Source organism: Salvelinus sp. IW2-2015, linkage group LG2, assembly GCF_002910315.2.
Source record: "Salvelinus sp. IW2-2015 linkage group LG2, ASM291031v2, whole genome shotgun sequence".
NCBI lineage: Eukaryota > Metazoa > Chordata > Actinopteri > Salmoniformes > Salmonidae > Salvelinus > Salvelinus sp. IW2-2015.
In genome coordinates, this window is record NC_036839.1 from 23057263 (window position 1) to 23071622 (window position 14360).

Here is a 14360-nt window from a genome sequence, read left to right on the forward strand (position 1 = left end):
AAAGGGCACCTACAGACTCTCAGACCATGAGAAACAAGATTCTCTGGTCTGATGAAACCAAGATTGAACTCTTTGGCCTGAATGCCTAGCGTCACATCTGAGGGAAACCTAGCACCATCAATACGGTGAAGCGGGGTGATGGCAAAATCATGCTGTGGGGATGTTTTTCAGCGGCAGGGTCTGGGAGACTAGTCAGGATTAAGGAAAAGATGAACGGAGCGAAGTACAGAGAGATCCTTGATGAAAACTTGCTTGAGAGTGCTCAGGGCCTCAGACTGAGGCGAAGGTTCGCCTTCCAACTGGACAACTACTTAAGCACACAGCCAAGACAGTGCAGGAGTGGCTTCGGGCAAGTCTCTGAATGTTGTTGAATGGCCCAGCCAGAGCCTGGACTTGAACCCAATCGAAAATCACTGGAGAGACCTGAAAATAGCTGCGCAGCACACAATCCTGTCTCGGAGCTCTACGGGCAATTTCTTCGACCTCATGGCTTGGTTTTTGCTCTGACATGCATGGTCAACTGTGGGACCTTATATAGACAGGTGTGTGCCTTTCCAAATCATGTGCAATTAATTGAATTTACCACAGGTGGACTAGAATCAAATTGTAGAAACATCTCAAAGATGATCAATGTAAAACAGGATGCATCTGAGCTTAATTTCGAGTCTCATAGCAAAGGGTCTGAATACTTATGTAAATAAGGTTTTTCAGTTTTACATTTTTCATTCATTTGCAAGCATTCTAAAAACCTGATTTCGCTTTGTCATTATGGAGTCTTGTTAGTAGATTGCTGAGGATTTTTATTTATTTAATCAATTTTAGAATAAGGGTGTAACGTAACAAAATGTGGAAAAAGTCAGAGGGTCTGAATACTTATATATATATATATATATATATACACATATTCATACACATCTAACATCTATGAATAAAACATCTGAGGACAGTCATATTTTACACACACGTGAAGGTACCCATAAGCAATCATTTCAAATGTGAAACATATCAATATAGCGTTTTGGATATAAACTCTTCAATTGTTCTTCAATCCTGTTCCTGGAGAGCCACAGGATGCACAAGCCTTGTTTCAGACAGGTGGTAGGAGGCAGGTGTGCATTAGTGCCATAGTACTCCTACACTTCCAGGCCCAGAGAAACCTGAAAGGTTCAAATCAGGTTCACTCTATACGCATGAAGAGGCACTTAGCCTAATTTGTGTCTGCAGAAGTTGAGTCAATGAGTCCAGGACAGGTGCTTGGTGTGCTTGAAACAGTCTAATGCTGATTGCATTATTGTTCAGTTGTATTTTTTTGTGGCTTCTGATTGGTGTTTGCTGAGAGAGATAAGGGCTGGCTGATTTATTGATTGGCTGTTTCTGAATGACGAGACAGATGTCTGTCTCCGCTCACAGACCTGACTGTCTGCCCCTCAGCACTCCTGTCAGCAGTAGTGTGTTTGTATGTGTGTGCGTGTGTGTGTGTCTGTGTGTGTGTGTGTATGTACGCACATGCGTGCAATTGACTGTGTTTTCGTCCCTTCGACCAGAGCGGCTGTGGTTATTGCATTTTTGCTTCACTTAGCTTTCTCCTTTTTCGAAGCAGTCCCCCAACTTCCATGACGCAATAACATGTAACAATGTTATAACATCTAGAATATTGTCACTGATTAAGTGTTTAAAAGGCGAAGGTGAGAAAATGTTCTGGTTCAGTGTCCCTGCCCTCTACATTCACACGGAGTCAGCGAGGCACCGTATTAGGAGACTGCTGTGACATTATAACGAGGTGATTACTGCATTGTAACCAAATATACTGAGCTTGAGCAATTTTGACAAAAACAATGGATATACACTATACACTACCCTTGAATGAGAACACCTACTCATTCAAGGGTTTTTCTTTATTTTGTACTATTTTCTACATTGTAGAATAATAGTGAAGACACCAAAACTATGAAATAACACATATGGAATCATGTAGCCAAAAAAGTGTTGAACAAATCAAAATATATTTTATATTTGAGATTCTTCAAATAGCCACCCTTTGCCTTGATGACAGCTTTGCACACTCTTGGCATTTTCTAAAGCAGCTTCATGACATAGCCACCTTGAATGCATTTCAATTAACAGGCGTGCCTTCTTAAAAGTTCATTGGTGTAATTTCTTTCCTTCTTAATGCATTTGAGCCAATCAGTTGTGTTGTGACAATGTAGTGGGGTATACAGAAGACAGCCCTATTTGGTAAAAGACCAAGTCCATATTATGGCAAGAATAGCTCAAATAAGAGAAACGGCACTCCATCATTACTTTCAGTCAATACGGAACATTTCAAGAACTTTGAAAGTTTCTTCAAGTGCAATCACAAAAACCATCAAGCGCTGTGATGAAACTGGCTCTCATGAGGGCCGCCACAGGAATGGAAGGCTGAGTTACCTCCGCTGCAGAGGATAAGTTCATTAGAGTTACCAATCTCTGAAATTGCAGCCTAAATAAATGCTTCACAGAGTTCAAGTAACAGACACATCTCAACATCAACTGTACAGAGGAGACTGTGAATCAGGTCTTCATGGTCGAATTGCTGCAAAGAAACCACTACTAAAGGACACCAATAAGAAGAAGATACTTGCTTGGGCCAAGAAACACGAACAATGGACATTAGACCGGTGGAAATCTGTCCTTTGCTCTGGAGTCCAAATTGGGGATTTTTGGTTCCAACTGCGCTGTCTTTGTGAGACGTGATGTGGGTTAACGGATGGTCTCCGCATGTGTATTTCCCACCATAAACCATGGAGGAGGAGGTGTTATGATGTGGGATGCTTTGCTTGTGACACTGGCTGTGATTTATTTAGAATTCAATGCACACTTAACCAGCATGGCTACCACAGGTTTCTGCACCGATGCGCCATCCCATCTGGTTTGGGCTTAGTGGGCCTATCATTTGTTTTTCAACAGGACAATGACCCTCCAGGCTGTGTAGGGGCTATTTTACCAAGAAGGAGAGTGATGGAGTGCTGCATCAGATGACCTGGCCTCCACAATCCCCCAAACACAACCAAATTGAGATGGTTTGGGATGAGTCGGACCGCAGAGTGAAGGAAAAGCAGCCAACAAGTGCTCAGCATATGTGGGAACTCCTTCAAGACTGTTGGAAAAGCATTCCAGGTGAAGCTGGTTGAGAGAATGCCAAGAGTGTGCAAAGCTGTCGTCAAGGCAAAGGGTGGTTATTTGAAGAATCTCAAATATTGTCACGACTTCCGCCGAAGTTGGGTCCTCTCTTTGTTCGGGCGGCGTTCGGCGATCGACGTCACCGGCTTTCTGGCCATCGCCGCTCCATTTTTCAAATGTCCATTTGTTTTGTCTTGTCCCATACACACCTGGTTTTCATTCCCTAATCAATCTACATGTATTTGTTTCCCATCATGTCTTTGTGTGTAATTGTTTATTGTTATGTGGTTTGTCAGGCGCATTACTTTTGTTATTTCCGTGGTTTTGGCACTTGTATGTTTTTATTGTGCTGTCTATTTGGAACGGAATTAAAGTGCGCCTGTTTGCTACTCTGCTCTTCTGCACCTGACTTCGCCTCCGCTACACACGCTTAACAGAATTACACACCAAGACATGATGGGAAACAGAGGGCTAAATACATGTAGATTGATTAGGGAATGAAAACCAGGTGTGTATGGGACAAGACAAAACAAATGGACATATAAAAAAATGGTGCTGCGATGGCTAGAAAGCCGGTGATGTCGATCGCCGAACGCCGGCCCGAACAAGGAGAGGAGCCGACTTCGGCGGAAGTCGTGACAGTACCCCCCCTTGAATGGATCAGACTCCCATACTCCTGGCCTCCTGCCTGGTAGCGCCGGTTGTGTGGGAGCTGGATGCGGACATTGAGCAGGCGTTGCGTACAGAGCCCGCTCCCCTCCAGTGTCCCGTTGGGCGTATGTACGTTCCGTCTGCTGTCCGTGACCAGTTGATCTATTGGGCCCACACGTCTCCCTCCTCTGGTCATCCGGGGATCGGTCGGACGGTGCGCTGTCTGACTGGGAAGTACTGGTGGCCCACCTTGGCAAAAGACATGGGAAACAGAGGGCTAAATACATGTAGATTGATTAGGGAATGAAAACCAGGTGTGTATGGGACAAGACAAAACAAATGGACATATGAAAAATGGAGCTGCGATGGCTAGAAAGCCGGTGATGTCGATCGCCGAACGCCGGCCGAACAAGGAGAGGAGCCGACTTCGGTGGAAGTCGTGACAAATATAAAATATATTTTGATTTGTTTAACACTTTTTTGTTAACTACATGATTCCATATGTGTTATTTCATAGTTTCAATGTCTTCACTATTATTCTACAATTTTGAAAATAGTAAAAATAAAGAAAAACCCTTGAATGTGTCACGATTGTCCATGGGAGAGAGAGAGGACCAAGGCGCAGCGTGTAAAAAATACCTCTTCTCTTTATTTAGAAGATAACCAACGAAGCAAAAACAACAAATAGATGACCGTGAAGCTCTAACCGACAAAATGCAAACATGCAACCTTGACACAGACCTAGACATAGAACAGAACTAGACAATGACCCAACAAAAACCTGATGCCTATGGCTGCCTAAAATATGGCTCCCAATCAGAGACAAATGAACGACATCTGTCTCTGATTGAGAACCACTCAGGCAACCATAAACAACCCTAGAAACATACACTCAACCATAGACATACCTAGAAACATACACCCAACCATAGACACAGCTAGACAACTATACTAAACATAAACCCAACTACTCTAATAAACCCCCTAAACCTTACAACCACCCTAGACACAACAAAAACCACATACATTCCCCATGTCACACCCTGACCTAACCAAAATACTAAAGAAAACAAAGAATACTAAGGCCAGGGCGTGACATAACCCCCCCCTTAAGGTGTGAACTCCGGACGCACCAGCACAAAGTCTAGGGGAGGGTTCCGTTAGTTAGGTGGGCTTCCGTCCAACGGCGGTCACGGCTCCGGCGCTGGTCGTTTGAGTCCCCAACCAAACAATCTGTCTGTCTGGTAACTTAATTCTATTTAATTTTTTACCAACCAAATTTATGTCACATTACCCGTCGTTTTTTCTTTCGTCGCCTTCCTCCAGATGAGCCAACCTCCAAATTAACCCCACCGGACTGAAGGGCGAGCACCGGACTAAGGGGCAGCACCGACTAAGGGGCAGCACCGGACTGAAGAGGGCAAGCACCAGGATACAGGCAACCAGAACAGGAGGCAGCACCAGGATAAGGAGCAGCACCAGGATAAGGAGCAGCACCAGGATAAGGGGCAGCTCGGAACTGGATGGCGGATCCTGGCGTGGCTGGCGGATCCTGGCTGGCTGGCGGATCCTGGCTGGCTGTTTGCGATCCTGGCTGGCTGCCGGATCCTGGCTGGCTGGCGGATCCTGGCTGGATGACGGCTCTGGCGGATCTGGTCGCTGACGGCTCTGGTCGGTCATGGGCTCTGGCTGACGGCTCTGGCTTGCGTCATTGGCTTTCAGCTGACGGCTCTGCTGGGTTACATGCTCCGCTGATCGAGCTCTGAGTGATCCGGTGTTCTGGCGGAAGGCTCTGGCTGATCCGGTCTGGCGGAAGGCTCTGGCTGATCCGGTCTGTGCGGAAGGCTCTGGCTGATCCGGTCTGGCGGAAGGCTCTGGCGATCCGGTCTGGCGGAAGGCTCTGATGCTGAAATCTCGGTCTGGCGGAAGGCTCTTGGCTGATCCTGTCTGGCGGAAGGCTCTAGCGGCTCCTGTCTGGCGGAAGGCTTCTTTCGGCTCTTCAGTTTCACATGATTGCAAGCGATTTTAAGGCTCTTATTGTTCAAGTGATTGCTGTTTCTTTGTTGGGGAGGCTCTTAGCGACTACCCTGTTCGCGACGCTCTACGGCTCCTGTTCTTGCGACGGGCTCTAGCGGCTCCGTGAGGTCTGGCGGGCCGGTGGCGACGGCTTCTAAGCGGCTTCCTGTCTGGCGGACGGCTCTAGCGGCTCATGGCAGACGGCGGCTTTTGCAGGCGTCATGGCAAGGACGGGCAGTTCATGCGTGCTTGGCAGACGTGGCCGCTCTGAACGGTGCTTGGCAACGGGCGTCTGAGTTGCGCGCGTCTTACTCGCTTGGCATGAGGTCTCTTTGGCAGCGGTGCCTGCTCTGACCGATTGCTTTGGAGAGACGGGCCGACTCTGACGCGTCTTGGCAGACGGGCAGCTCTGACCGGTGCTTTGGACAGACGGATGAAGAGCATAGCTCTTTGACATTGGCGTGCTGAGCAGACCGGCAGTTCTGACGTTGCTTTAGCCAGACGCGCAGCGTTGACGGTGCTTGGGTTACGTAGCCTGGACGGCATTTGGCTTCTGGGCACGCGGTGCTTGGCGATCTTGTGGACAGCTCTGACGTTGCATTCGGTGTAGTACTCGGGCAGCCATACTGACGGATTCGCGGAGCAGACTGCAGCTCTGACGTGCTCGTGGGACATAAAGTGGATCTCTGACAGCGTGGCAGATTGGAGCTCTGACGGCTCGGGCCAGACTGCAGCTCTGACGGCTCGGGGGCAGACGGCAGCTCATGACGGCTCGGCAGTGAACGGAGCTGTGGTTACGCGGTGCTTGCAGACGGGGCAAGCTCTGACGGTGCTGCCAGATCTGGCAGCTGCTGACGGCTCGGGGCAGACTGGCAGCTCGGGCAGACTGGCAGCTCTGACGGCTCGGGGCAGACTGGCAGCTTGACGGCTCGGGGCAGACGTGGCAGCTCTGACGGCTCGGGGCAGACTGGCGGCGGCTAGGGCATGATGGGTCGACTTGGTCGGGGCAGATGGGCGCAGACTCGGGCAGCTACGCTCGGGCAGCTCTGACGGCTCGGGGCAGACTGGAGCTCGGGCATGACTGGCAGCTCTGGCCGGCTGAGACGCACTATAGGCCTGGTGCGTGGTGCCGGAACTGGAGTACCGGGCTGGGACACGCACCTGAAGGCTAGTGCGGGGAGATGAAAACAGGGCCATACTGGACCCTGGATAAGCACATTAGGCCTAGTGCGTGGTGCCGGCACTGGTGGTACCGGGCTGGGGACACGCATCTCAGGGCTAGTGCGGGAGAAGGAACAGAGCAAAATACTGGACCCTGGAGACGCACCTTAGACCTAGTGCGTGGTGCTGGAAACTGGTGGTACCGGGCTGGAGCGGAAGGTACTGCAGGAGGTGCAGGACTAGGGAGGCACAAGAGCCTGGTTGCGTGCGGACTGTCATTCCCCAGACGGTTAGCACGCAACTCAGGACGAGCCTGGAGAACTGACTCAGGTAAACATCACCTCCCGCACACCGCTCTGTCGGGTGTGCATTGATCGTCGCTCACGCACCAACACAGCAGCTTATCATCCTTTCACTCTCCTCCAAACTCCTCAATAATCTTTAACAGTTCTCTGTATTATTCCAGTTGTCTCACCTCCTAGTATTAGCACACTTGGCTCTGGTTCCCTCCTTTCACGCTGCTTGGTGCTTCTTGGTTGGGTCATTACTGTCACGCATTGTCCATGGGGAGAGAGAGGATGAGGACCAAGGCGCAGCGTGTAAAAAATACCTCTTCTCTTTATTTAGAAGATAACCAACGAAGCAAAAACAACAAATAGATGACCGTGAAGCTCTAACCGACAAAATGCAAACATGCAACCTTGACACAGACCTAGACATAGAACAGAACTAGACAATGACCCAACAAAAACCTGATGCCTATGGCTGCCTAAAATATGGCTCCCAATCAGAGACAAATGAACGACATCTGTCTCTGATTGAGAACCACTCAGGCAACCATAGACAACCCTAGAAACATACACTCAACCATAGACATACCTAGAAACATACACACAACCATAGACACAGCTAGACAACTATACTAAACATAAACCCAACTACTCTAATAAACCCCCTAAACCTTACAACCACCCTAGACACAACAAAAACCACATACATTCCCCATGTCACACCCTGACCTAACCAAAATACTAAAGAAAACAAAGAATACTAAGGCCAGTGCGTGACAGAATGAGTAGGTGTTCTAAAACTTTTGACCTGTAGTGTTTGTTGCCCTAAAGCGATTCACATACGGAAATATCGGCGATTTCACCGTCGAGTACACATCTTGTCCCTCTAGTTAAAGCGGCTAGTGCCTAGGAAGGCGACAGCCGCTGGTGACCATAGCAACAAAATAAACAAACATTATCGACATAAAAATGTATTCACATGCAACAGAAATTATTATTTCAAAAATCGATTCGAAAGCAGTTACTTTTATTGTTAAAAGTGACTCTGTAAACTGATAGTGTTAGCCAGCTAGCTAGCTAAAGTGGGAAAGTTAGCTGGACATACGTGCTGATGTATTACAACACAGGCTATGTTTTCTCGTGTGATTGGTGAACAACAACAGCACAGAATCCTATTTTCTCAGCCTCTGGTTGAGCTGCTTTCACATGCACGAGTACCGCCGACCGCTCCATCTGGATAGAATACTTGGGAACAGATTTCCTCTTTTCTCCCTCCAAAATCAGTGCTCAGTGGTCTCTAACTTTTTCTATCTGTGTGTGTGTGTTCTAGGCTCGTGAGAGAGGTCACAGGGGTCAATGTGAACATGCGTGTGGGCATCCATAGCGGCAGGGTCCACTGTGGGGTACTGGGACTCAGGAAGTGGCAGTTTGACGTGTGGTCCAACGATGTCACGTTAGCTAATCACATGGAGGCTGGGGGCGCGGCAGGGTACGTTTGGCCAATCATGACAAACCAGTACAGAGTCACTCACCCAATGACACTACATCTATTCTCCTATGCTCTGTATCAAAATACACTATAATACTACATAGAATAACACTTAGAATTAACTTTTGTATTGGGCATACATTCTAAGTGGTATGCTACTATGTATATGGGATATGTAAGGGATAATCAACGAGGGGCTATGCGTTCTATGGAAAATAATGAACGGCGTGGAAGGTGTGTTCCATGACATGCTAGCAGTCCCAGAGAATGCGTAGAGCCACGAGTTGATTATCCCTTTTTTACCATGGCTATAATTTAACACATTTGACACTAGAAATGTGTTCATTTGCCGATAGAAATGTGTTCAACATTCACTGAAGTAGCTAGCAAGTTTACTAGATAGCTACAGTAGTTGCCATGGTAACCAAACAAACAGACTTGCTAGTTTAGCTAACCAAATTCTGAAAATCTAATTCAACAATACCGATACTGTTTTCAATTCAGCTTTTGCTTACAAAAGCTCAAACAAAACATGTAAAAATGAACTGTAGCCATTGAATTCTACCGTGCAAATATACTGTGCCTTATAGGGAAATAATGCATGCTCTAGAATGCCCATCAATACAATTAGAAAGGATTATTCAACGCCATGGTATAAAATCACTATATCACTAGCAAACAAATATTTGCCTACATTATTATGTCAATTTTGCACAATCCTTTTCTATGGTACAGTTGAAGTCGGAAGTTGACATACACCTTAGCCAAATACATTTAAACTCAGTTTTTCACAATTCCTGACATTTAATACTAGTAAAAATTCCCTGTCTTAGGTCAGTTAGGATAACCACTTTATTTTAAGAATGTGAAATGTCAGAACAATAGTAGAGAGAATTATTTATTTAAGCTTTCATTTCTTTCATCACATTCCCAGTGGGTCAGAAGTTTACATACACTCAATTAGTATTTGGTAGCATTGCCTTTAAATTGTTTAACTTGGGTTAAACATTTCGGTTAGCCTTCCACAAGCTTCCCACAATAAGTTGGGTGAATTTTGGCCCATTCCTCCTGACAGAGTTGGTGTAACTGAGTCAGGTTTGTTGGCCTCCATCCTCACCCACGCTTTTTCAGTTCTGCCCACACATTTTCTATAGGAATGAGGTCAGTGTTTTGTGATGACCACTCCAATACCTGGACTTTGTTGTCCTTAAGCCATTTTGTTACAACTTTGGAAGTATGCTTGGGGTCATTGTCCATTTGGAAAACCCATTTGCGACCAAGCTTTAACTTCCTGACTGATGTCTTGAGATGTTGCTTCAATATATCCACATAATTTTTCCCCCTCATGATGCCATCAATTTTGTGATGTTCACCAGTCCCTCCTGCAGCAAAGCACGCTCACAACATGATGCTGCCACCCCCGTGCTTCATGGTTGGGATGGTCTTCTTCGGCTTGCAGCCTCCCCCTTTTTCTTCCGACAACATAACGATGGTCATTATGGCCAACAGTGTCTATTTTTTGTTTCATCAGACCAGAGGACATTCTCTCCAAAAAGTATGATCTTATGTCCCCATGTGCAGTTGCAAACCGTAGCTGGCTTTTTTTACTGGCGGTTTTGGAGAGTGGTTCTTCCTGCTTGAGCCGGCTTTTAGGTTACATCGATAATAGGAACTCTTTTTTACTGTGGATAGAGATACTTTTTGTAACCTGTTTCCTCTGCAGCATCTTCAAAGGTCCTTGCTGAGTTCTGGGATTTGATTTGCACTTTTCGCCCAAAGTAGTTCATCTCTAGAAGAAGAACTTGTCTCCTTCTGAGTGGTATGACGGCTGCGTCGGTCCCATGGGTGTTTTAGTACTTGTGCACTATTTGTTTGTTTTAGAGTGAAGCATGGTACTAGTGTTGGAAATTGCTCCCAAGGATGCGAACCAGACCTTAGGAGGCCTTGACCATGTTTTTTCTGAGATCTTGGCTGATGTTTTTTGATTTTCCATTATGTCAAGCAAAAGAAAGGCACTGGTTTGAAAGGTAGGCCTTGAAATACTCCATCAGGGACACCTCCAATTGACCTCAAATTATGTGAATTAGCCATCAGAAGATTCAATAAGCCATTACATAATTTTCTTGGAATTTTCCAAAGCTGTGTAAGGCACAGTCAACTTAGTGTATGTAGAACTTCTGACCCACCGGAATTGTGCTACAGTGAATTATAAAGTCGAATAATCTGTCTGTAACAATTGTTGGAAACATTACTTGTGTCATGCAAAAGTAGTCCACCGACTTGCCAAAACTATAGTTTGTTAACAAGACATTTTTGGAGTGGTTGAAAAACGAGTTTTAATGACTCCAACCTAAGTGTATGTAAACTTCCGACTTCAACTGTACAATCCTGAAATTAATTAATTAATAATAATGACCATTGTGTCCAGTAAGTCATGGCTGTGTTTTTGTGCCAGGCGGATCCACATCACCAAGGCCACTCTGAACTACCTGAATGGAGACTATGACGTGGAGCCAGGATCAGGAGGAGAGAGGAACGTCTATCTGAAGAGTCACAACATTGAAACCTACCTCATCGTGGGCTGCAGCCAGAAAAGGGTACAGTACAGCCTTGTCATCCCTTTACTGTTAGATTAGGTTATTATGACTATGGCCCAGAGTTTTACCTGATCACGTGATCTGACCCTTTAAAGGGACACCTCACAGTTTTTAACCACATCTTTCATCGCTATTTTCCCATGTAGACACTGGTATGGTGCTGGAGATAATGAATAAAATAATACTAGTAATATTAGTCCCGTGCAAATACGGCTTTACACAGACATGAGTAAGATTTCCAATGTAGATACTTGACTCGGAAAAACTCTGGGCCCCCAGTTGACTGTAATAGGAAAACAAACTCAGCCCTGCTCAGTCAAAATTCTGATACATTTTCATAAACACTTTTTGATTTACTGGCTGATTATCATGCTTTCAGGCTGTCTTATTTTTTATAAGCAGCTGGTCGGCTTACTTTTGGAAATCATGCGTCTCTAAAGAGTGATGTCACCCGTTCTCTCACCATGAGATAATGTTTGTTTACGTACAGTACGATGTCCTTTTAATCAGCTGAGGATATATTATATCAGTAGTGTGTGTGTGTCATATCATATCATATCAGTCCTGTGGCGATATCAGAAGCCTTGACTCTAATCCAGCTAACATATCATATCATGTGTACTTTCACATAATGTATCATATTACTATATACTACATTCTAACTTATGGGTTGATTGGGAATGGGTTGGTTCTCACGATCCCTGTTACAATAGTTACATTACAGACCTGCCCTAATAAACTGTTTACAAGAAGTGATACATTTTAGTGTGCGTCCCAAGTCCCAAATGACACCTTATTCCCTATAGAGTGCACTATAGTGCCATTTGAGGCACAGCCTTAGAGTTCGCTACCTTTTCCGTTCAGTTTGAACCACTACACTCATCCCAGGTCAGCTATCACTACCTATAAGCATATTTAATTGTAGTAGGAACCGTTGAAAACATGTAACTGATCTACAGTAGAGGAAGTGATTGTTGCATGGAATTCCCCCAGTATTCCCCTAGAAGTATAGCTGCCAGGGGTGGAAATGGGGGGTAACCCGGGAGTGAAATAATTTTAGCATGATCTTTAATTCAAGGATTTTACATTGGTGGTTTCCTGGTTCCCGGAGGGACTTTTTCCATTACCATCCCTTGTATATCTGTCTCCCTTACCTTGCAGAAAGAAGAGAAGGCGATGATAGCGAAAATGAACCGTCAGCGCGCCAACTCTGTCTCCCACAACACGGGCCACTGGACCGACCGGCCTTTCTACAACCACGGAGGAAACCAGATCTCCAAGGAGATGAAGAGGATGGTGAGATACCATTCTGTCCTCACCGCCATTCAGACTTTATCTTTACTCTTCTCTGATCTGGCCTTCACAGCAAGGCCAGGTTGTGGTTGTTGTGTGTTTGTGTATTAACCAGGGACTATAGAAAGCCAAGGACGTGAGGCGTTTATGTCATTGCATACGGTATATCTTTCATTGTCTCCCTAGGCTCTCTCTGTCTTTAGTCTAGCATTTAGCTCCAGGGTCACAGTGCCCCCACCCCTGTTTCACTGCCCCTGACCCGGTGAAACCCCACAGAGAGAGAGAGAGAGAGAGAGAGAGAGAGAGAGAGAGAGAGAGAGAGAGAGAGAGGAGCAGAGTCAGTGAAGCGGAAGCAGGATGGCCACAGTCAGTCAGGGCCTTAATGATTTAATCAGTCACCAATAAGGGAAACTCACCTGAGGCGGATACACCTTTTATCTGTGTGTTTCCTGTCTGTGTAGACGTCAGTGAGCTAAGGTCTGACATTGAACAGAATGGTGAACGTACCGTCAGACCTCAGAGCACAACTACCACAGGTACATATAATAATATTATAATAGTCATTTAACAGATGCTTTTATCCCAATACACTTTTTTCCAAAACTGTCAGTATTGACAGTTACACATCTATTCAATATATCCATGTCTCTCCTCTCTTCTGAGACGACGATGGAAATCATTTGCATTCAGTAATGAATTCCCAGAAAGCTTCTGTATAGTCTCAAGGGTAGAGGGGGAGGCAGGCTGGCATGCTGGCAGCAAGCAGTGGCCCTTCACACTACGGTTCACCTCTCCAGCAAGTGTCTCTCGAGGACTACTCACTCTGTCACAATACAATACGTGGGCAACAGGGATGAACAAATACCATAACATTTAGTCAGTGAGATCCCATCTGCAGCAGAATAACATTACCCAGAATCCCAGGGGGAATCATCTCTCTTACACAACAAAGACATACATCAAAACACACACACACATACACACACGTACACAAACGCATACACATGCACAGAAGCACAAACACACACACACAGAAAAAAGCTATAGTGTGTGACCATTGAGTCCTCTTTCTGTTCCCCAAGGCCTCCCACTGTGCTAAAACAATGCTGCTATGGTGACTCACTGTCTCTTGTTTACCTCTCCTCCTCTCTCATTCCATCCCTTCCCCTCTCACCTCGTCTTCTTTTCTCTCCTCTCCTAACATTAACTCAAGGGCACTATGTCAACACAATAATGGTCTGAGTCTGGTTCCAATCGTAGCGCACCTGCCTACTATTGTCTTCACCCCAGAGTTTTTGGTGTGCAGATTACAGTCAGATAATTATTTCTGGTTATCTCTTTATCTTATTATCTCTTCCCTGCTGGATCTGAAATCAGTGTTTGAAATCAATGAATGAGCTCAGTGCTTGTGGGCGTAAGTAAGTCCTGTCTGATTTAATTATTGGCTAGCTGCGACAGGACAGCTGTATTGTGAGAGACAGTCTCTCTTTGGCAGATTAATACATACTACGCAGTTGGATGTCTGCCTCTATCTCTATCTGTCTATCTCTATCTCTATCTCTATCTCTATCTCTATCTCTATCTCTATCTGTCTATCTCTATCTGTCTATCTCTATCTGTCTATCTCTGTCTGTCTGTCTGTCTGTCTGTCTGTCTGTCTGTCTGTCTGTCTGTCTGTCTGTCTGTCTGTCTGTCTGTCTGTCT

General features: G+C 45.7%; 1 protein-coding gene across 2 annotated transcripts in view; it reads left to right on the plus strand.

Annotated features, from left to right (window-relative positions):
- LOC111977149 (adenylate cyclase type 5-like) overlaps positions 1–14360 on the plus strand; it is a 149596-nt gene that overhangs the window by 106648 nt on the left and 28588 nt on the right. For both annotated transcript variants that reach the window (XM_024006474.2, XM_024006483.2), the window contains exons 6-8: positions 8608–8766; positions 11222–11363; positions 12525–12659. In XM_024006474.2, coding sequence (XP_023862242.1) covers positions 8608–8766; positions 11222–11363; positions 12525–12659 — 436 coding nt within the window. The remainder of the gene's footprint in view (positions 1–8607; positions 8767–11221; positions 11364–12524; positions 12660–14360) is intronic.